The sequence below is a fragment of the Dipteris shenzhenensis genome, chromosome 15, assembly GCF_047967505.1.
Source record: "Dipteris shenzhenensis isolate YYH24624 ecotype China chromosome 15, Dip_SZ_1.0, whole genome shotgun sequence".
In the NCBI taxonomy this organism is placed as follows: Eukaryota; Viridiplantae; Streptophyta; class Polypodiopsida; order Gleicheniales; family Dipteridaceae; genus Dipteris; species Dipteris shenzhenensis.
Genome location: NC_141610.1, coordinates 30,794,669 through 30,819,161, shown reverse-complemented (window position 1 = coordinate 30,819,161; position 24,493 = coordinate 30,794,669). Strand labels below are relative to the sequence as shown.

Here is a 24,493-nt window from a genome sequence, read left to right as displayed (position 1 = left end):
TTAGGCTATAAGATATACATGCATTATTACATAGTTCTACAAGATGCTGGTTCATTGCAACCAACCTGGTAGTTCATTTGTAAGCTAGCTGTAACCACCAACCGGTAGCACAGTTCTGCGAGGTAGCTGCTTCACTACAACCCAACTGATGGATTAGTTCTGCAAGCTAGTTGGTGGTTTATTACAAGCCAGCCTCGTAGTACAGTGCTGCAAGCTAGCTGGTTTACTGTGGCACAGCCATCCTAGTGGTTTCTTGTCAGTACACTTATGATAGATTCGTATCTGTGCCAGATGTAAATTTATTATGGAATTAACGGTATATATGAATTGAATCATTTATTTGTGATGTGAACCAATTCAATGGCAAAATGAGGCCGGGGGAAAGAAGAAACGGAATGAGCAGGAATAGATGGGAGTGGGAGGGGAAGAAAGACAGGAAGAGGGGGGGGGGGGGGGGGAACGGGCTATCAGGGAGGGGAAGAAGACAGGAAGAGGGGGGGGACGGGCTATCAGGGAGGAGGCTGAGCAGACAGCAGCAACTCTATGAACATTTCTACAGTGCCTCATGACCCAGATCCCGTTTACCTCAAATTAATGAATCGATCAAAATCTAGAGCCAGAAGTAGAAGGGAGGAGATGATGAATACGTAAGAGAAGCAACAAGATGCCACCCAATCATCATGGGAAAGGAGCTAACCAAGAGTAATGTTCCAGCACAAGGCGAGCTGGCCACCCAGTCAAACCATGCTGGGAGAAGAAAGCGAATATAGATCCCAAGATGTATCATACCAGGGGAAAGCACACGAGATATGGAAATGAAAGAAGTGAGGAGGGTGAGCAGGAGGAAGGAATAGTGAAACAAGAGAGGAGAGAGAGTCCAATTGGGAGGCTTGAGCTACCAAAGCTTACCAAAAATCCACTTTGAGGAGTGTTTGGCTATCTTTCACTTCTAGGAAACACGCACTTGGTTTTCACAATTCACTCTCTTGCACGACAGCCACTCAAGCCTTCGTGCTTGTTGTTTCGTCTTACGACACTCTAACCTTCCTTATGTCTTTTCCTTATCGGAGCACTTTCACGTGCATTTCCCTAGAGGATTGAACAATAGCATGGTGACCATGATCCTGGTATATACGTGGCCCAAGGTGACCTATAACACATCAGGAATTTTGCAACCTACTCTCCCATAACAACATAAACTTGTTTGAACACAATTCTTAATGCTGTGAGGGAATTGAAGTGTTATAATACATGTTGAACAGTCCAGCAAACTCTAAATATCACTCCCAAGGCTTTCTGAAACGGAATTGAGAGGAGATAAGGGAATAGAAGAGAATATGGAAGAAAGAGTAGCATACTTTCATGGAGTGCAACAGTTCAGGGTGGGTCTCCCATTGGACTGCCTTTGTTCCCCCATTGATTCTCACAAACTGCGTCCATTGTCTGCCTCCTCCTTTCGTATTCTTTCTTCCTCTTCTCTATTGTATATGGCATTCAATTGGCGTTCGAGCTACAAACAGAAAAGGAATAAAATCATGCCCTAAAGTAAGATGCAATGAAGGTTTGAGATCACATACAATGAATATGTGATTCCACATGTGCTCATAACTGCACACCTGAGTATTTCTCAGCTTGATGGAAACCAACTCATTTGTGAGGCTTGTAACCCTGTACAAGTATCCATGTTTGTGAGGAATCTTCTCTCTGAGTTGCAATTATTCATTTCAAACGAGCATATCCATTTCAGCTTCAAATACAAAAAGGAAAATTCATGTTCATACTTGCTTTGCAGCTCATGGACTTGACGTTCGAGGTCAATTTCCTGACCCAAAAATGAGACCACCTACATGCAGCTTCATAGGATTGCATGGTAAAAGCTTATGAATTGTCAAATTTATCGAAATTGCATTTTATCACTGCATTTTTCTCTCAGAAATATTGCATCTTTCTTTGACAGTATCATTATGCTCTGTCATCAAATTGTGGGAGACGCTTTATTACTTCCCACCAGCAAATAGATTTCTATTGTAGACAACAAGATATCAATTAGGCTTCTATTGCAAAAGGGAAAATAAGAAAAAGTATAGAAACAAACCGAATATAGTTCTCCATCGCCATTTGGTTTGTTTTGGGAAATTGGGACATGCAAAGAGCCAACTGTGCAACAAAGACAATACCATAAGGTGAAAACTTATGCACAAGGTTTGGAACACAACAAGCATGCTTAAGGAATAGTCTTACAAAACAACATGCTGAAAGAGCAATGCAAATGAATTTATAATAAAAACCTATTAAATCACTTGCATTATACACCCTTTGAATATAAAGAGTTAATAAATATGCATATTGTTTAAACTCTTATATCTACAGATTTGGTTAATAACTTGTAGGTTGCGAGTCGGCATCAATTCTCCTCCTCTACTGCAGATCTTCGACGAGCACCTCATCATCATCCCACGGCAGCGCCTCACCAACAAGCATCCCATGGCCAGTTTGCATTTCTCTTAGCAGCCCTCAAGTTCACGGCTTTGGCATAGCAAGGGCTTCAACCCTATATATACGCCTTCGGGGCTATTGGAATTGTGAGGAGACACGAAGTGGATAACGAACACGAGAGTGTAGTCCACACACAAAGCTCCACTGAATAGTTCAACAATAGAAGTACAAGACTTGGGATATATATGAAACCCAAGTATAAAGTGAAAACCCTAGACTAGAATAACTTAGACCAAGTCTAGCCTCAATACCATACCATTGTATGTTCTATCAAATCCCCCCTCAATGGTATGGCTGAAGTACTCTGGAAACTCCTTAGAAGTACCCAGGGTACCTAAAGTACCATGGTTGCACAAATTCATCCAACAGGATATAGCAACCTATGGGAGTATTACAAGAAAAAAAAATGTCATTTTACAACCCCGCTTGACATTGTTGTAATGTCTCTGATTCCCAAGCCTGTTCAATGACGTACAAACACTTCTGCTGACAGGCTCTTAGTGAAGATATCTGCTACATTGTCCTTAGATGGACAATAGATGAGGCTAATGATGCCATCTGCTATACAATCCCGTATAAAGTGATAGTGATTTTCCACATGTTTCATGCGAGCATGAAAAACAGGATTGTTACCAATCTTTATGCAACTTTGACTGTCACACAAGATAGAGGTGGCCTGATCATCTTGTGAATGATGCAAGTCATAAAGTAGCTTCCTTAGCCATATGCATTTTGTAGTAGCTGCATTTGCTGCCTTATACTCCGCTTCACTAGAAGAAAGAGAGACCCTGGCCTGCTTCTTACTTAACCAAGATATGCATGCGGAATCCAAAGAGAAACAGTAGCCAGAAATGGATTTTCTATCATCAATGTCCCCTGACCAATCAAAATCCCCTGACCAATCAGAATCTGTGAAGCCACATAGATCAAGATCACAAGCATTGGTATAATGCATCCCAAGAGTAATAGTGCCATGCACATATCTGAGAACATGCTTGGCGGCATTCCAATGAGTGATAGTGGGACAATGCATAAATTGACTCAATACTCCTACAACATAAGCAATATCAGGCCTTGTGGAACACAAATAGATAAGACTCCCCACCAACTGTCTGTACAAAGTGCCATCAAACTTTTAGCCTTATCATACTTAGACAGTTTGAGACCCTTCTCAAGAGGTGTAGCTGCAGGCTTACTATTCTCCATGTGAAATCTCTGTAATATACTCTTGGCATACTTAGTTTGGGACATGAAAATACCATCTTGAGTTTGCCAAAACTCAATGCCCAAACAATAGTGCAGTAAATCCAAGTCTGTCATATCAAATGACCGAGACAAAGCCGATTTTACTGATGCAATATTTCCCTCATCACTGCCAGTAAGCATGATATCATCCACATAAAGAATAAGAATTATGATTTCTGATTTTTCTTGAAGCACATAGAGATTTGGCTCAGTATGAGTGCTAACAAAGACCTGTGATAACAAGAACTGATGGATTTTATGGTATCAAGCCCGAGGTGCTTGTTTCAGCCCATATAAAGCTTTGCGAAGCTTGCATACCTTTTGTTCCTGTTCCTTAACCACAAAACCTTGGGGCTGCTGCGCATAGACCTCTTCCTTTAGGTCTCCATTCAAAAAGGCCGTCTTCACATCCATCTGATAAACAGGCCAACCATAACTTGCAGCAAGAGAAATGACAGTCCGAATGGTTGTCATCTTGGCTACAAGAGCAAAAGTCTCCTCATAGTCAATTCCTTCCTCCTGACTATACCCCTTGGCAACTAAACGGGCTTTATGTTTCTCAACTGTGCCATCAAAATGATATTTCAACTTATAAATCCACTTGGTGCCAACTACATTCTTCCCAACAGGGAGATCGACCAATTCCCAAGTGGCATTCTTTTCAATGGACTGAATTTCAGATTTCATAGCATCTTCCCATAATGGGTGTCCCTGAGCATCCTCAAAACACTGAGGTTCAATTTCATCTTCCATAACTGTGCTCATCAAGGCATAATTGACCTGATTTTGTGCTTGCCTTGTACTAGACCTTGTTCTCCCCAACACAGGCTGATTTTGTGCATCCTGAATGGTAGCCCGAGCCCATCTAGGAAAGGGCTGACTGGCTGCAGCAGGCTGAGACTGATCTGCAAATTTTACCCTCCTCCTTTCATAGACAATAGGTTGATTTTCATTGACTGATTTCTGAACTGAAATTTCAGAAGTGCTACTTTCATCAATATGGGGAATTTCTCCAAATGTAGTGGAGGAAGGACTTGGTGTGTTAGACACATGTGATGGCATATCTTTTGACTCAAAATGAACAATATCCAAAGGTGTAGTGTCCTCAATGGGCATATGTAAATCATTAGGCATAAAGCAATCATTTTCATTGAAAGCAACATCTTTGCTTATGATAATTTTCCGTGTTTCAGGATTGTAAAGCCTATAGCCCTTGCTTTCAGTACTATAACCCACAAATATGCATTTGATTCCCTTATCATCAAGCTTGAATCTGTGTTGATCTAATACTAATGCATATGCCACTGATCCAAAAATTCTGAAGTGGCTAACCTTTGGCTTATATCCATAGAATGCCTCAAACGGAGTCCGATTCACCAATGCTTTAGTTGGACATCTATTTTGGACGTATGTGGCTGTAACTACAGCCTCACCCCAAAATACTCTAGGCATCTTTTTGTAGCTCAGCATGCATCTGGTCATCTCCATGAGAGTCCTATTCTTTCTTTCAGCAACATTATTTTGAGCTGGTGTGTAAGGGCATGTCTTCTGATGATGAATCCCGTGATGAGCCAAATAATTCTTATAGGCATGAGACATGTACTCCCCTCCTCTATCTATCCTGAGTGTTTTGATCTTGGCATTAGTTTGGTTCTCAACAAGTGCTTTGAACTCCTGAAACCAATGAAACACCTCAGATTTCTCTTTCATGAGAAAGATCCATGTAAATCTAGAGTAATCATCAATAAAAGACACATAATACTTGGCACCGTGATGTGACCGCACATTCACCTCACATACATCACTATGCACAAGCTGCAGTATATGTGTGGCTCTGACTAATCCATCCTTTTTGAAAGGCAAATGGTGCAACTTTCCCATAATACACCCTTCACAAAAAGAACTAGATGGTTGCTGCAATTTTGGCATCCCTTCAACCGTTTGATTATTATGCAAGTATGCCAAGGCTCTATGATGTGCATGACTAAATCTAGCAGGCCATAAATCACATGAAGATGCATTAGACGCAGCCAAGGCATGCTGCACATGGGGCTTAGCATCCAACTTATAAAGACATCCAACTTATAAAGACCCTTATCATAAGTGCTAGTGGCAACCACTGCATATCCCTTTCTAGGATCTTTAATTCGGCATTGATCATCCTGAAACTCCACAAGCATGTGCTGATCGTGAGCTATGGATGGAACTGAAATAAGATTCTTCCGCAACTCTGGAACATACCAAACATCACGAATATACTTGACTTTGCCATTATCAAGCTTAATGGGAATATGTCCCACTCCTGTAATGTCTTGAGAAGCATCATTGGCACAATTAACCTGCCGCCCATACACAGGTTTGATGCTCCCAAACCACTCCTTATGAGGAGTCATATGCTGTGAAGCACTGCTATCCAAATACCAATTCTCATTCACATTAAGTGAATAGACATCATCATTATTGCTATGAGCAATAGCGTGATCACAATCACAATCCCCCCTGGAAGATATCTCAAAGAGTGTGGCTGCAAATACAAAATTCTGATCATCCTGAGCAAAGTGTGCATGTGAGCCAGATGCATTGTTCTCAGTATGAGCCACAAAATTACTATTTGAGTTTCCTTGCCTCTTCTTCTCATTTGCAATGCGTTTCTGACATTCTGCAATGTAATGGCCTGGCTTCTTACAGTAATTGCCTCTGCCCTTTTTCACCTTAGCATCTTTGCTTGATCCGGCATTATTGGTACTATTATTTGCCCCTTGTGGCTGGTTGTTTTTAGGCTTATATTTCTGAAATTTTCCCCTCTCCCCAGTGGCTAGAGCTTGCTCACTGCCATGAGAGCCACGAGAAAAATTATGAGCTCTTTCTTCTTCCTGCAATAACAAACCAACCAATTCTTCAAAAGAAATAGATGCAGCCGTAAGAGTGATGCTCAATGATGTAGCAAATGTACTATATGAAGGAGCAAGACTATTAAGAGTGATAGAGACCAATCTCTTCTCTTCAATTTCCTCATCAACATTTGCAAGCTGATCTCGCAAATCTGTAATTTTTGCTACATGCTCTGTGATGGTTTGACCATCAATCATTTTCAGATCCTTAAGCTGATTGTTGAGTGCAATCACCCTGGCCATATTCTTAACATTATGCATATAGGACAACTTGTCCCAAGCATCCTTAGAAGAAGTACAAGACTTAGTAGTCTTCATGATGTGCCTCTTCACTGACAAGGAAATCAAGGAAAATGCTTGAGCATTGCGACGGTCAAACTTCTTTTGCTCCTCAGAAAGAGGATGAGATGAGCTAGCAATAGAACCTTGACTGCTAGGAGTACTAGGAGCTGTCACAGGCCTAATTTCATCTCCACTAACAATATCATCTTGCTCATCAACTTCAGGTTGCTCTTCAACTAGCATATCCTGTGGCACTTCTCCATGAAAAGGCTTCAACAAGCTAACATGGAAAGCATTGTGGATTGGTCCACTGCTCAGGTAACTTCAACCTTTAAGCTACCTCATTGATCTTCTCAAGAACTTGAAAGTGGCTGTAGTACCTCATATTCAGCTTGGTGTACAGCTTCACCTTCCCTTTCTTGCTCCTGAGCCATGCCTTAAGAAAACACAGCAACACCCAATCACCTTCTGTGAAGACCAAGTTCTTGCGATGCTTATCTGCAGCTCTTTTCTGCTTGTCTTGGCTGCGTTAGAGGGCATACTTAACCTTTTCATAGGCTGCCCGCAAGTCCTCCACTTTGGTTCAGTGGGGTCATCCTTTAAAAATTGACCCCCTAGAGATCCTACAAACTAGGGTCATTGGTTCCCAAGCATTAGGGTCATGGTGTGCCATCCACCCCCCCTAGAGGCATTAAAATCCCACGCCTCATTTTGCCATGTGTATGTGTGTGGAGCTAGTGTAGCCTCTCTGCTTGCCTTGTGGCACCTAGGTGTCACCTCTGGAAGGCCCTGGAGCCCTTCCTTGCCTTTCCATGCTGTTTTGAGTCTTCACCCCTACCAGAAGTCCCTCATTCTCAAGATGGCAGATTTTTGAAGCTTCTCTCTTGCTGGCTGAAGTCGATTTTCAAGCTTTCTTCGCGACAATTCTCCTCCCATTGGTGCTCTCTGCTGTTGGCATGCTTCTTGGACCTGGACACCTCCATTCCGCGCCATTTCTAGAGGTTTTCTCGATTTTCTTTGCGACAAAAGTCTTCCTTTCTTAAATCTGAGCTCATATTCTTGGATGCCTCACTTCCTGCTCCTGCCTGGTGCAAGGCGCACTGAGAACGGAGGTGCTGGTGAGCTCGAATCTCCATTCTTGTGGTCGCAATCATGGCGGATCTGTTTCAGCTTGCTGAACCTCTCTTTCTTGATCTTTTCTGGTGCTGGAAGTCACTCATAGGCAGCTCACTCCTACCAGATTCTGTTGTCTGTTGCTCAACCAACTTCTGGGGCTGTTCTAAGCTGAAACAGACCCTTTCTGTTGGCTGGATTCTTATCTTCTCTTTCTACTCTTTGCTACTATCATTCTTACTAAGATTCTGCAAGGTTGGATGCCCTGCCATTGGCCCAGGAGATGGTTGTGATACCCTCTTCGTGGGGGTGCAGTGGCAAGCCTTGGGCTCAGTAATGGCTTGGATATATGTGAATGCATTGCTTGGCATGCTGCCAGGTTGTTCTACTTGTGTTATGCATGGCTATTGAAAGGAACCAAGAGAATAGCACTGGGAGTTGGTCACTGGCACAGCCACGGGTTGGCATTGTACTGGGTTGCACCTGCGGGTGAGCTCTTGAAGGGAGCCCCTTGTATTTGAGCTAACTAGTAATTAAATAAATACTGCAAGGGGCACCAAGTGTTGGGGCCAACAGGTGTCACTTTTCATGCTTTTGAGTAGGGGCATTCTAGCCTCCCTTGTCTTAAATGGTTCAGTGATGCTAGGTGGTGAAGATATATGCTCTAAGTTTTGTTTGTGGGCACTGGCAATGTTTCGAGTTGGCTGTATTTCAGTTTTATGAGATCATAGAGTCAGTTACACTGCCCTTTGTCGGTCAAAGGCGGTCTTGACATCCATTTGGTACACAGACCAATCATAAAATACAGCAATAGAGATGACAGAGAAAATGGTAGTCATCTTGGCCACTGGAGCAAAAGTCTCCTCATAATCTATCCCCTCTTCTTGTGCATACCCCTTTGCAACCAATCGGGCTTTGTACTTCTCAACTGTACCATCAGCGTGGTACTTGATTTTGTAGATCCATTTTGTGCCAACCACATTCTTGCCAATGGGCACATCAACCAAGTCCCATGTAACATTCTTTTGAATGGATCTAATCTCAGCTTCCATGGCTTTCTGCCACACCGGATTGCCCTAAGCATCCTCAAAGTGTTTAGGCTCAATTTCAGCTTCCATCACTTGGGTCATGAGAGAAAAATTCACCTGGTTGTTAGCATTCCTAGTGCTGGCCCTGGTTCTCCCCAATATAGGCTGATCTTTAGCATTTGCAAGTGTCAACCTAGCCCATCTAGGAACTAAATTCTCATCTGTTCCGCTGGGAATGGCATCTAGAAGTGCATATGGAGTAACATCCTTTGCACGGCGCTGATACTGCTTCCAAATATTGGGCTGCCTCCATATGATGATACACCTCTGGACATCATTCAGTTTAAGGATGATGCTAATTTGGGTTGTCCAGTTTCAGACTCCCGCAGGGTTGCCACATGTTGAAGGTTTTTTTCCCTCAAATGTTTCAGATTTGCAGCCAACTCATTTAATGCTTTTATCATCAAGCTTGGATCGGTTTTGAGCTGGTACCAAAGCATATGCAACAGGCCCAAACACTCTACAATGATTCACCTTGGGCTCGTACCCATAAAATGCCTCAAAAGACTCAGCAAAAATCATGGCCGAATTTTTTGCACAGCTACTGCTCCTCCCCGCACGACTACCCCTCCCTCCTCTGAGCCTAGCCTCTCCTCTCTCTCAGCCCCCTCCTCCTCTTTCTCAGCTCCCTCTCTCTCAGCCCCCTCTTCTCTCTTAGCCTCTCCTCTCTCTTTGCCCCCTCCTCCTCCCTTGCTGCCCCTCCCTTGCAGCCCCTCACCCCCACCCCTCCCCCCCTCGCAGCCCCTCACCCCCCCCTCGCAGCTCACCCCTCCCCCCTCCCCCCCCTCGCAGCTCCCCCCCCCCCTCACAGCTCCTCCCCCCCCCCCATCGCAGCTCCCCTCGCAGCCCCTCGCACCATCGCAGCCCCCCCCCCCCCCCCCCCCTCGCAGCCCCTCCCCCCCCCTCGCAGCTCCCCCCCCCCTTCCCCCCCGCAGCTCCCCCCTACCCCCCTCCCAGCCCCTCGCCCCTCGCAGCTCCTCCCCCTCGCAGCGGCTCACCCCGCTCAGACCCTCCCCCTCACAGCTCAGCCGCTCAGGCCCCCCCACCCCGCTCACCCGCTCATTGGCAGCGCTCGCCATCTCCCGCTTTTCAATGCCGCCGGTTTCCCATTTCCCGTAATTAAACATGGCCGACATCGTCGAGCATGTTACAGAAGGAGCAACAGCAGCAACATCAATGGCCTCCACGACCGACATGCTGCACTATAGTAGAAGAGGAATTGCATCCTCTTCAAAGGACAGAGCAGTACCCGCACTTGCCGCACTCCCAATCGCAGGTACACCGGTTTCAGCTCCACTATCTCATCTTCCGCCCAGCACAGTGCCCGCACTTGCCGCACTCCCAGTCACAGGTACACCGGTTTCAGCCCCATTATCTCATCTTCCACCCTTAGCCACCTTGTACCCGCAGTTTTTTTCACCCCTCCCCTCTCAGGTCCCTTCTTCTCCTACCCCTTCTCCAACTTTAGCCTTCCCCTCCTCTCCATCCTCGGTACCCGCTTTCTCTCCCCCTCTCCAGCCTTCTCCCTCATCCCCGCTACCCACCTTACCGGTTTCCCCCCTTTCTCCCTCTCTTTCTCCTTCCATGCCTTGCACTGTTTGTCCTTGCCAGCACATCCTACCAGAGCTTCAGCACTTTCAGACCCGCCTCCGAGATGCCCTTCAGATGCTTCACAGGAAGGACGAGACCATTGCTCTACTTACAGCTCAGGTTGCATCTCTTACTGATCGAGTGACACAGCAGGACCGGGAGATCTTGTCTATTAGAACAGATCTTCAGGTCTTACAGGCGACTCATAGGACTCTTGCTGGAGAGATTCATGGACACACAGAGCGAGTGCAACAGATCGAGACTCGCGTTCAGCACTTAGACACATCTCCCACTACAGCAGTAGCAGCGGTTGAGGAGCGTTTGACCTCCCTTCAGACAGAGGTCCAGAGAGCCACAGAGTGGGTGGATGTCGCCCGCCGTCAGCCATCACAGCCTCAGAGATCGACTGTATCAGCTACATTGGCCGAGTCACAGCAGAGGGCCACAAAGGCCCTCAACATTCGCATTCGTGGTATCTTGCCCTCGGAGACAGAGTCCACGATGACACAGGCTGTGACCTTTGTCTCTCAGACATTGGGAGTACAGGATCATGGCATAGTAGGAGCATATAGAGTCGGGAGAGATCGTACTAGAGAGCAGCCCCTCATTATCAGATTCAGAGATGCCCAGGCACGTCTAGCTGCCCTCAGGAGGAGAGGGACACTCAGAGACCACCCACAGATTTCCATGGACGAGGATCTGACTCAGATACAGGTTGAGGAACGCAAGGCGCTCATGCCTCAGAGAGACGCAGCCCGAGCTCAGGGCAAGTGGGCAGTGATCAGGGATGCAGACTCATCACAGGCACCTTGAGGCGTGCTCCCACAGTGCCTAGGGATGACAGACCAGCAGATATGGCCCCACCTCCACCTCCTGCTCCGACCGCCTGACGGGACAGGGCTCATGGGACACACCACCTGTCAGATAGCCTACGCATCGCTGTATGGAACTGCAATGGTTCTTTTACAGCACAGCCAGGCAATCTACGGGGGGCTTTCTTTGGGAGAGATATCATTTTTTTCACAGAGACACACGAGAGTCCAGAGAGACCTTTGCCACGAGTGACAGGATATACATGGAGATCTGCCTTCAGACAGCACACTCGAACATTTGGAGTGAGAGGATCTGGAGGAGTGGCCATTTTGTACAGAGAGCATCTCGATCGGATCATCACAGTGGAGAGAGCGGATTCACATGCCCGATTCTTGTGGGTACGCATCCACCGCAGAGCCCCTCAGCGAGATCTCTTTATTGCAGTTTGCTACTTCCCCCCGGCGCAGTCGTTTTATTCTTCCACTGGACCAGGCCAGTCCATATTTGAGGATCTCTCAGCGGACATTGCAGATTTTTCACATCGCGGAGAAGTCATCCTCTTAGGAGACTTCAACGCGAGGACCTCAAACAGACAGGCCCTCACTTATGACTTCACGGAGGATCCGGTCATACTTCCGGCATCTCACAATGATAGCCTCTGTCGGACTTCATCAGACTGCACAGTACAGCCCACAGATCAGGGACGTCAGTTACTGGAGCTCCTCACCTCGCACAGTATGGTCATTTATAACGGCTTGTCCAGGTGGCCACAGTCTTCCATGCCTACATTCTCTTCTGCTTCTGGGCGTGGCACTAGCGTGATCGACTACATCATAGGTCCCCCGACTCTAGTCCCTTCCATCCATAGCCTTACTATTAGCCCCTTCATGCCCTCTGCCGACCATGCACTCATCCACTTTACTTTGACTCATGTCTCCCATGACCCACCCCCCCTCGTCATCACGACCGCCAATCCTATTATGAGGTTCATTTCGACCACCAGTTCGATGATGTATATAGCCAGAACCTCAGCCGCCTACTCCGTCCTCATCTATTAGATGCTCTACCATCCACGCAGGACCGGTGGGAACTTGTACATTCTTCACTCGTTTCTGCCGCCCACATGTCCTTCCCTGCCACGTGTCATTCGTCTAGTCCCCCACCGGTTGGTCTTGTTCCTTGCAACGGTTGGTATGACGAGGAGTGTAAGGAACTCCGCAGGAAACTTCACCTTGAGACCAAGGAGAAGTCTCCCCTCCTTACCGAAACCAAGAGAGACTACAAGTGGTTGGTTAGGCGCAAGAAACGCCAATTTCTAGCCCAGAATGAGGAGGAGCTGAGAAGCTTGCTTTTCAGCTGTGACTCCAAGGAATTCTGGAGAAAATTCCTCCGCTCGAAGTCTCAGAGCCCCCTTACAGATCCACGTGTCTGGTCTGCATATACTTCAGCTCTATACGATGTTCCAGATCAGCCAGCCATCGATTTATCCCATTCCCCTAGGCCAGCTTCATCTATTCTTTTCACACCAGAGAGTGTCCGTGCAGCAGTCCACCGATTGAAGAACGGGAGAGCTAAGGATCATGATGGATTGCAAGCGGAGTATGTACTCCATGGGATTGATGCCTTAGATTCTGTTCTTTCCCGTCTCTTCAATGAGTCTGTTTGTACAGGCCTACCACAGTCCTGGTTAGGCAATACCATAGTACCTATCCACAAGTCGGGGGACCCTATGGAGCCGTCGAATTACAGGACCATCATGATCGGCCACGTTATGGCCAAGATCTTTGCATCAGTTTTGGAAAGCCGTATAAATGACCATGCCGAGACGACAGGACTCAGAGCCAGAGGGCAGGCTGGATTTCGTAGGGATCATTCGACACTTGACCACATCCTCACACTTAGGGCACTGGTGGAGGAGGCGAAGTCACGAAGGCAACGGCTTTATTGTTGCTTCGTGGACTTCAGGAAGGCATTTGACACAGTTCCGCGATTCAGATTGTTTCAGAGGATTCGCCAAATGGGCTTTAGTGGAGAGATACAGTGGGCTATCATGGCTTTGTATGAGAGGGTCACTGGTCGGGCTCGGACACGTGAGGGGCTCTCAGAGGAGGTATGCAGCACGATTGGGGTGAAGCAGGGCTGCCCGCTCTCTCCTACTCTCTTTGGATTATATATTGATGAGCTAGAGATGTTTGTACAGATGACAGGCGGCGTGGGCTCTACTCTCTCAGGATCCTCCATTCCTATCCTCCTGTATGCGAACGATGTGGTTCTCATTTCCTCTACTGCTCAGGGCCTCCAGGCACATATTGAGGCACTCCACAGGTTTTGCCAGGACAGGGGGTTGACCGTAAACCTTGGCAAGACCAAGGTTATGGTTTTCAACACCTCTGATCGTATTTACAGCACGGATGAGTTTTGCTTCACTTATGACGGACAGCCCATTGAGCTTGTTAGAGAGTACACTTATTTGGGGGCAGTTTTCAGGGGACCGGTCTTCACCATGACATATGCAGCACAAGATAGGATTAGTAAAGGGTATGCTTCGTTGGCTCATCTTGAGCGTCAGTGTTTTCAGTCCCACTTTCAGCATCCCGATACGAAATCCTTGCTTTTTGATACAGTGGTGAGACCAGCTGCGATGTATGCAGCTCCTTTCTGGGCAGGAGACCTCGGCGCTGCAGATTGGAGACGAGTAGAGAGGTTACAGATCATCATGTTCTCTCGGCTCATTAGGGCCAAGGCTACAGTTCCGCACGAGATCATGCTAGCAGAGTTTGGAGCTACTCCCCTTGCATTGGATGCAGCGTTTCAGTCGGTCATGTATCTGCACAGGGTCAGGGAGTTTGGAGACTCAGCAGCAGGCAGAGCTCGGTTGCCATGGTTAGCACTTGCATCTTCTATGGAGTTGGCACGATCAGGGACCCGATACTGCTGGTACTTCAGACTCACTAAGTGGCTCACATCCCTTGGACTAGACATGGATAGACTGCCTCCGTTCCGATACAGCATAGATGCCCCTCATCTCGAGTTGACTCGCCACGAGCTTAGCCAGGTCACGAGAGCAGACTTGCTGCAGCTTCATACGTATCGCACTTGGATTTATCCCACGCAGCTTCCGGTGAAGATGGCCACATATCGTGACCACTTCCTTCGGATCTCAGAGGATGGATTTGTCATCCCACCAGGCTATACAGGTACCCACATGTCCCACTCACTGAGGATTGCCCTCGGCCAGCTTAGAGTCTCTTCGCATTAGCTCGAGATAGAGGCTGGTAGGATGCGACGCATGGAGGATGGACGGCGACCAGGCCGAGAGACCAGGATCTACCCTTGTTGCACCATGGGAGAGGTGGAGTCAGAGGAGCACTTCATTTGCAGATGCCCGCTATATTATGAGATCAGAGGTAGATTCCACTGTCTCTTCACGGATGGCTTTGGACCTCTCTCACGAGTGATGGACTACGAGGATCAGCATTGCCTAGCCCTTTATGTCAGGGAGGCCACTATGCTTCGGCGAGACTACCTCAGAGAGCACAGACCGGAGCGTGATAGAGCCCAGCCTCATAGAGCTCAGGCACACGCCATACCAGAGGACAGAGACCAGGAGGAGCACGAGGACGGCAGAGCCCACACAGGACACATGCCTCCACCATGTGGATGTACATATGAGATGGTTTGTAGACGCCGCAGGATCTTGTTACATAGGGGACGTACTCGCCGCTTCATCTCCAGACGATCCAGGATGATGGCAGCATTTCGGAGGAGACTTACTCATGGAGATCTCGCCCCACCAGCCGCTCACCTCACCTTTGCCCAGATTTGTACTCTCATAGCAGGAGGCAGAGTCGATGGACAGGATTTCCAGTATTATTTTGGTTCTCAGACTCTGTGACACCTGGACTTGTATCTTTGCATTGGCATATTGTGCTCATCCCCCCCATTTTGCCCGGGGGCGGTTTCCCTGCATCTAGTTTACTCTGTATTTAGGCTCAGATTTGACATTATGTACTTTCACTTGCATTATATTGCGTAGCACTTAGATGATATTCGACGATGCCTCTTCTTTGGGGCACGTTGATTTTGTGCTATCTTGTATGCAGAGTTCTTGATGTCCCATGGGCCCATTTTGGCCTCTAGTCGACAATAATACACTTTCTTTCTTTCTTTCTTTCTCCGCCCTCTCAGCCCGTCTCCCTCCCTACCTCTCCTCCCTCTCCTCTGGCTGCCTCCATCTCAGCCGCTCCCTACCCCCCCTCCTCTACCCCCCGCCTTAGCGCTTTCCTCCCTACCCCGCCTCTTCCCTCTGAGTCGCTCTCCTCCCTCTCAGCCCCGCTCCCTTCCCCCTGCCTCCTCTACCCCCGCCTCTTTCCTCCCTCTCCCCTGCCTCCTCTACCCTCTCCCCTGCCTCCTCTACCCCCTTCTCAGCCCTCTCTCCCATCTTGGCCACTGCATGTAAGGAGAAGCTCCAAGTGGTCTGCCAAGCTCATCCAAAATCCTATCATTCCACATGATAGGCTGCCTTTCAATCTTTTCACGGGTGGATGGGGGAATCCTGCGAAGAGTACTCCTGAAGCTGGCCCATGCTTTCAGGATAGCAACCATAAGAGGGGAAGAGGGAGACCTGAGGTGGGCTATGGTGAAAACCCATCTAGTACTGTGTGTCCAATCCTCTCCTGAAGTGGGCGTGCGAGACTGTATGCATCTGATAAAAAAATCCTTCCAAGGCTCTTGTCCTGGCATAAGCCCTCTCACAACGAACTTGCAGAGTAAAGCTCTGCACTGTAGATCTGGGTCGATGATATTCAAACCCCCTTCTCTTGTAGGAAGAATCAAGGTCTCCCAAGCCACCGTGGCTGTAACATCAGTTGTGCCATCTAGACCACTCCATAAAAAGTTTCGTACTGGCCTCTTAAGCTGAGTGATACAATCCCTACAGTGGCACCAACAAGAGCATACAAACCATGCTGTGGCTAGAAGAACCTGGTTAACCACCACCACCCTGGAGGCCAAGTCAAGTTTGGCTGAGCTCCAGAAAAGGAGCTTTCTTCTAATTCTTTCCAACACCGGAGCAAACTGTTGTGAGGGAGAGATGCCCACCCCAACCTGGCAGCCCAAATATCTGACGGAGACGCCCCTTTGTACCCAAGTGAAGCCAATATCATTACCCCAATCCGGGGTGTCATCCTCGCAAATCCAAAAACCACTGGATTTATGCCAATTAATGTGTGCACCTGCAGCCGTGCAAAACAAATCCAAGGCTGTCCGGAAGGAAGTGAGTGTCCTAGGGGAGGCATCCAAAAAAACAGCCGTGTCATCTGCCAACTCACTATCCAGAAGCTCTTCTTCCCGGCGGATAGGAAGCCTCAGCCCATAAATATCAGCTTGAGATCTAATGTAGATACTCATAGCTTCCGCCATAAACAGAAGAAGAAACGGGGCAAGAGGACATCCCTGGCGGACAGATCTAGAAATCTGAATCCTGTCCCCTCTTACCCCCCCAATGAGCAACTGGCTATGGGCTGATCTGTAGAGAGAGGATACTCCTCTAATCCATGCATCTGAAAAACCAAAGCGAGATAGAGTACCCTCTAAGAAATCCCAGTCTACTCTGTCGTAAGCTTTCTCAAAGTCCAAGAGTAGAATGGCCAATCTCTGGCGGCTCTGCATGGCCCATCCTGAGGCCTCCCAAAATGAGAAAATGTTATAAAAAATACTTCTACCATGCACAAACCCTGTCTGCGTGTCATGAATCAAATCTGGAAGAAAAACCTGTAGCCGTAGATTGATGGCTTTCGCAAGAATCTTGTAAAAATTGCTCAAAAGAGTGATGGGTCTCCATTGAGACACAAGACTCCTATTACCCCCCTTTGGGATGACATGAATGAGACCATCTGTGAGTGAGTCCGGCATCTCACCAGAGTCCCACACGCCCTGCAGGGCTGATGAAATGTGATCACCAATCTGCTCCCAAAAAGTAATAAAAAAGGAGGGTGTAAGTATATCTGAACCTGGGCACTTGCCCTTGTGAAGGGCAAGTAATGCAGGCTTGAATTCTGCATTGGTGAAAGATGCATCCAGAGAAACATACATCTCATCCTTCACCAATACAAGGATACACTGTCAAATAACCTCTCTGGCATCATCAATGGCCTGTGCGCCTGGATCTGCAGTAAGAAGGGATGCAAAAAAATCTGAAGCTACACGCATGACAGCATCAGGATCTGACTGTAACACCCCATTTGAGTCAACAAGCTGCGAAACACTATCTCTACTATGTCTGGGCCCATGAGTAGAGAAAAAGTGTTTGTTGACCCTGCCACCCATCTGAATCCAAAAGGATTCCCGTGCATGAAAGGCATACTCTGCTCTCTGATCCAACAATGTCTGCAAATGAGCCCTTGCTGCAGCAAGGCGCTCCTGAATCCAAGCATCTGTGGGCCTCTTTTGCTCCTCCCTCTGAAGGGACGCTAACTGCTAGCGTATACCAATCTCACATCTGAGAATCTCACGTCTCCTAGAATCAGCGACTGAATGATAATAGTCACTAATTCCGGATAAGGCTGCAGCTACCTGAGATGGATGGACAGCTCCACCCTCTATGTGAGAAACCCAAATCTGTAAAATATCCTCCGTGAGGCTCTCCTCTGCATAAAAAGCAACCGGAATCCTGACACTGGCAGAGCGTCCTCTCCAATGAGGCTCAAGAATCTACAACACCACTGGAAAATGATATGAGGTGGAAACCCCAGTAGAAATACATACAGATCCTCCTCTGTCAAGTGCCCAATCGTCTACATAAAATCTGTCAATCCATGCATGAATGGGCATGTGTATTCTCCTGTTCGACCAAGAGTACAGGAGTGACTGTGGCATAATATGAAAGGCATCATCCAACCAAGTGTCTCTGCCACTGAACTGAAAGAGAAAGGCATCCCAGGCTGCCCTCTCCAAAGAATGAATTCCACCCTGTCTGCCTCCCTTTTTGTCTGAAGGCAACTCAACCATGTTAAAGTCGCCACGAATGATCCAAGAATCTGCAATGGGGGCCCAAGAGAGTAACTCCTTCCAAAAGGAGATCCGCTCCCCTCTGTTGTTGGGAGCATAAAGATTGAGAAGACCAATCTTACGCCCTCCGATCAAAATAATGATCCATTGAGCTCTAGAAGGGGAGATAATACCATGACCAGCAACCAAGGGGAGAATAGAAAGAGAGACCGAAATGCAAGTACCTCCCCTTGTGCCCATAGCAGGCGACCAGAAGGTATGTCCTGAAAGCAGTTTGCCAGACTTAGAGCAATCACTGGCATCCAGCTTGTGTTCCTGGATAAAAAGGATATCAATAGCACCTCCAATGACGCCTGGATGAAGCTGGTTCCGGATCAGCTGCCTACGGCGACAGTGTGGAACTCTGCCTAGGCCCTGTATGTTCCAGCTGACTATTCTCATCGGCAGGAGGATGCTGGATGGAAAGGCTTACCCGACCTAGTAGAGGAGACCAGCTTCCCCTAGGCCGAAACACTCCTGCTGAGGGCAGGAAACTCAACAGGTGAAAGGATCCCCACACCTGCTGAAAGGGAGGCCCTGTCAAAAGGAATCCCAATGACCGGGACCCCTAAGGTGGAGGGCACAAACTCCTCATCATCCATGAAAGTCGCCGAATCTGCCAGTGCCGAAAAAGAATTCCTGATAAGCAAGTCTGGCCGAGGAGTGCGAAGAAGACCTGCACTCGTGGAAGATGGAGGAGAAGGACCTGCCAGGCCTCTATTAGCAGAACTGGAGCTGGGGGTTGAGGAAGCCTGTGGCTGGGGTGAAGAGGAATCAGGAGCCCTCATCTGCGCCTGCACTTTCTCGGTTGTCCTGACTGTGGCAGGAACAGTCTGTGGGGAAGAAGTACCTGTAGTCCCCTCGTGGTCAGAAACCAAGGGGTCAGAGACCAAAGTGACTAGGGCTGGTGGATCTAAAGGCCCCTCCTGATGTGGAGCTATAGTGTCTGGGGCTGCAGCAACATCCACCTCTGGAGTCTGGAAGGCGTCTGTCTGAACAGGATCAAAAGTCTCCTCTTGAGGTAAGGGAGCCGCTCTGATAGCTCTCCATCGTGGTACTGGGTGTGCTGTGGGCATTGGGCGCCCTGCTGCCCCTGGTGGTCCTGGGGTGCACGAAGCAGGGTGCCCTGTTGCTCTTGGTGGTCCTGGAGTGCGTGGTACAGGGTGCTGGGAGGTGCAGTCGTGGTAGTACGTGAAGGAACCGCACCAGAAGACCTCTTGGGTCTTTTTTCAGTCTCTAGCAAAATGCCCAAGGGTCCTACAAATCCTGCACTAGTCCTGTCTACCTTGAAATCTTGACTCTCTGTCAAAAGAGAGAGCCGTCTGGATGCTGAAGCATAATGTGGTCATCTGAGATGTTAGGGTCAGAGACAATGACCCTAACACGAGGCACCCCGTCTGCACTGACTGCCTCTGCCAAGGAAGAAGGCATGCCAGGAAGGGAGGGGATCTCCGTGACCACTGCGAATGTGGCTCCGATAGTGGCAAGCAGTCGATGGTAGACCTGAGGAAGACCAGGAAACCTAATGAACAGTGATGTGACCTGCCTGTCCTCCTCGACCGGATCGAAGCCCAAGGTGTAGGGCAAAAGAAAGATCCTCCTAGAACCCAAAGCCAGGTATTAGCTTTGAGAACAAGGGCTGTGGACTCGTGGGAGTCGAAAACCACTTGGAAGAATCCACGTCCCAAAAGTCGAATATCCCTGAGGTGAGGGGCGAGGTCTCCTGGTAACGTCGCCAGCATCCAATCTCTAGCCTGTGATCTGGAAGGGTGTGACCCAAAGATGCGGGCGAAAAGTGATGTGGAGCCCTCTAATTCCACATCTTTCTTGAGCTGCTGTAGCTCGTCTTCTGAAAAAATGACAGTTCTCACGGCCGGTGGAGGTGGACGGAGATTGGCTGAATGGGGATCCATTCGCCAATCGATGTGAAAAGGCCAATTCCAACACTGAAAAAGCTCCGTCCGTGAAACTACTGCCCAGGATGCCCTCAACGCGGGTGCAAGAAGAAGGAGAAAGAGAGGGTAGGAGAGAGGGGAAGGGAAGGGAAAGAGAGGGGCAGGAAGAAGGAGAAAGAGAGGGGAGACGGAGGTAGGCTGAGGGGGAGGAGTGGGGAGCTGAGATAGGGAGGAAGGGGGCGGGGAGGGAGAGGGAGGAGGTTCCCCCCCCCCCAACAGCGGGGGGGGGGAGAGCGTGGGGGAGGGAGGGGGGCGGGGGAGGAGAAGGGGGCAGGGGGGCTAGCGGCGGGGGAGAGGGAGGGTGGAGGAGAAGGGGGCAGCGGGGAGGGGGAGAGCAGCGGGGGGGGGGAGAGGGAGGGCGAGGGGGGGGGCGGGGGAGGAGAAGGGGACGGGGGGGCTGGTAGGGGAGAGGAGGGGCGGAGAAGAAGGGGGCAGCGGGGAGGGGGGCAGCGGGGGAGGGGAGTGGAGAAAGGGGCAGCGGGGAGGGGGGGCTGGCGAGGGAGAGGGATGACGGGGGAGGGGACAGGGGAGGAGAAGGGGGGCGGGGGGGCTGACACGTGGGGGAGAGGTTGGCCGGGGAGGGAGAGGTAGGGGGTAGCGGGGGGGGGAGAGGGAGGGCAGAGAGGAGGAAGGGGAGAGGGAGGGAGAGGGAGGAGGGAGAGGGGGCTGGCGAGAGGGGAGGGACAGGAGGAGCAGCGAGGGGGGGAGAGGGGGGGGCAGCGAGGGAGAGGGGAGAGGGAGAGGGAGAGGGGGCTGGCTGAGAGAGGGAGAGGGGAGGGCAGTAGCTCACGCGGAGGAGCAGCAGCTCAGGCGTTTGTGGCATAAACCATTTCAAAGGCCCACGAGCTGTTGTTCTAGAGGTGGTGGGCATATCATTCGTGGTGCTCAACATGGAAGCCGCGACACCAGAGTATAGCATGCTCTTGGGTAGGCCTTGGTTGCGGCAAGCAAAAGTTAAGCAAAATTGGGAGCAGAACATCATTTCAATGTGGAGAGGAAAGAAGAAAGTGTGCACAGGTCACAATGGGAGTGGTGGCACGTTTGGCAGATGCGGTACGACCTGTGTTGGTCGAGACGGATTGGAGAATGATGAGGAGGAAGCCTTTCTCAAAGCAAATCCGGAGTTGGTTCCTATCTTCACCATTGATGTGGAAGACATTATGGACAATTACATGCATCAAAGTTTTCTAGCGGATGCGGCCAGCACAGTTCTGGAGGAGGCGATTGAGCCCCAGCAAGTAGCAGCGGATTTGGATATACGGGATCTCCTGCAATAGAAGAGAGAATTTGAAGAACGGATGAGCCGAGTCACGCGAGTTCAGGAAGATGCTCTGGATACGGTTTATCTTGGAGCAGATGGAGCATCTAAACCAATCAAAGTCAGCACGTTGTTGAAGGCTGAATTCCGCAGTGAACTGATTGCCCTCTTGCAGGAATTTTCCGATGTGTTTGCCTAGGATTATGCGGATATGAAGGGTCTGGGTCTGAAATTTTACCAGCATAGGGTCAACCTCAAGCCAGATGTGACGCCGACAAAGATACAGAGGTATCGTATGAATCCGCACGTGGCCAAGCAAGTGCGTGAAGAACTAGAGTTACGGGTGGGATTCATCGCACCAATTGAGAATCCAGAGTGGATTTCCCCGATTGTCATTGTGCCAAAGAAAAATAAGAAATTGTAGATTTGTGTTGACTACCGCAAGCTGAATGCGGCCACTGTACCTAATTCATTTTCCTTACCATACATGAATTCTATGCTAGACAAAGTCGCGGGGCATGAGGTGTACTCCTTGGATGGATATAGCGGGTATAACCAAATATGAATGGCTCCGGAGGACCAGGCCAAAACAACGTTCATCACATCATGGGGGGTCTATGTTTGCACAGTCATGTGGTTCGGATAGCGGAATGCTCCCTCGACTTTTCAGTGGGCAATGTAGGAGATCTTCGGTTGCTATTTGACAGATTTCATGCGGATTTTCCTAGATGACCTTAGTGTGTTCGGCACATTCGATGAGCACCTAGAGCATTTGTGGAAGTGTTTCCAATGATGCAGGGAAGTCTCCTTCAGTTTGAATCCTATGAAATGCGTGTTCGCAATCTATAGCGGCAGACTCCTAGGGCATGTGATCTCGACGGAAGGAATTGCGGTGGATCCGGATAAAGTGGCATAATTATGCAAACCCTGGCACCAACAACACCTAAGGAGTGCTTGCGATTCTTGGGCCAAATTCGATGGCATGGCAGACATCTCCGGTTCCTGGCTCACATGGCGATTCCCTTGAATGCATTGGCACATGTGGAACCGAAGGCATTTGTGTAGACCGCAGAGTGTGACCAAGCGTACCGACAACTCAAGATTCAGCTTTCCAGAGCACTGGTGCTACTGTCTCCAGATTGGGAAAAGAATTTCCATGTGTTCGTGGATGCCTTGGATAGGGCTATTGGGAGTGTCTTGATGCAAGAAGATGCAAATAAATGGTATCGCCCAGTCTACTATGCAAGCCGACGGCTCTCAACGGCCGAAAAGAATTATTCTGTCATGGAGCGGGAAGGACTGGGCATGATCTATTCCATCAAGAAATTCTGGCATTATTTGTTGGGCCGACCTTTTGTATTCCATGTTGATCATTCCGCATTGTTGTATTTGGTAAGGCAACAAAGTCTTACGGGCCGATTGGCACGATGGGTGTTGCTCTTGCAGGAATATGATTTTGATGTGATTCATCGACCGGGCTCGTAGCATGCGGTTGTAGATTACCTTTCCTGACTGAAGTCTGGAGAGCTGCCAACAAGAGTAGAGGACGAGTTTCCTGATGCGGAGCTAGCGGCGATTTTTCGGGCGGATCCTATCACGGCAAAGGCCGAAGTCGTCCTAGAAGGACCTTGGTCATAGTATGATGAGATGCTCTCGTTCCTATCTACTAGCATCATGCCCAAGTACATGAATTGAGACAAGAGGAAACGCTTGGCATTGCGGAGCCGATCCTTTGAAGTAGTCCTGGGATAGTTGTACCGGTGACACCTGACAGAGGCGCTGATGCGGTGTGTTCCACCTCATGAGCAGGAGGCAATGTTAATGGAAGCCCATTGTGGGGTTTCGGGTGGCCATTTTGCAGGCGAAGTCACCGAAAAGAAAGTTTTGCAGGCAGGTTTATGGTGGCCGACCATGCAGAAGGATGCCCAATGGTTTGCAAAAAGTTGCGACCTTTGCCAACGGTTGGGCCAGCCCATTGATCGAGATCGCTGTTAGATATCAATGCTCCACTCTCGTGTAACTACGCGGGAACCAGCTAACTCTACTTGAGGAGAAGGCATTTGAGTAGCTCGGTTATCTGGTAGGTCTTGGTTTGGACACCAGATGGGGGCCATGTGTGGCCTGATGGCTGGACGGTTTCAAATAGAGTTGGCACACTGCCAACTAGGCTACATGCAAGTGCGGGAAGGCATCCCATGACTGACCGCATTGAGGGTAGACGGAGCATTTCTCGGGGCAGCCCACTCTCAGGTTGCGGGGCCCGTTTGGAGGCCCAGATGATCCTGGATGGCTCTGGGCCGAACGGCAACCATAGGTTAGTTGCTCTATTTTGCGCCACGGTTCTATCGTGTGGTCGGTAGCCTATTTCGGGACCGACCCCCAATCGGTCGTTTTGGGCGGACTGGGTCGGTCACCCAATTGGGTCTAACCGACTATGACTGGTGGCCATATAAGAGCAAGCCCGTGAAGCCCATATTCATCACTGGCTACAACAACCTTGATTCTTTAGCATCCAACCTCCGTCCTCTACTGTTTTCAGCACGCCATCGAAGCTTCTCACACAGGAGCGCATGGCTGGGAGGCAACGCCATCTATTGTATCAGTTTTACAGTAATCAAATATTTGATTCTTCATACTATCTGCTTTTCTCTCATGCATACGAGATCCTGTTATCTGTTGAGCATAGACGTTGTATTGTTTTCTTACAATCGCATG

At 48.9% G+C, this 24,493-nt stretch overlaps 1 protein-coding gene across 2 annotated transcripts in view; it reads right to left on the bottom strand.

Moving 5' to 3' along the window:
* Positions 1-1,245: 1,245 nt before the first annotated feature.
* Positions 1,246-24,493, bottom strand: part of LOC147893677 (serine/threonine-protein kinase BLUS1-like) — a 154,780-nt gene continuing 131,532 nt past the window's right edge. Inside the window, exons 18-21 of one of the 2 annotated variants that reach the window (XM_087386068.1) lie at positions 2,096-2,157; positions 1,782-1,843; positions 1,617-1,668; positions 1,246-1,510 (exon numbers count right to left, since the gene is read on the bottom strand). In XM_087386068.1, coding sequence (XP_087242194.1) covers positions 1,424-1,510; positions 1,617-1,668; positions 1,782-1,843; positions 2,096-2,157 — 263 coding nt within the window. In that variant the 3' untranslated portion in view covers positions 1,246-1,423. Of the gene's footprint in view, positions 1,511-1,616; positions 1,669-1,781; positions 1,854-2,095; positions 2,158-24,493 lie in introns of both variants that reach the window. The other variant, XR_015542235.1, reaches the window with a different exon arrangement.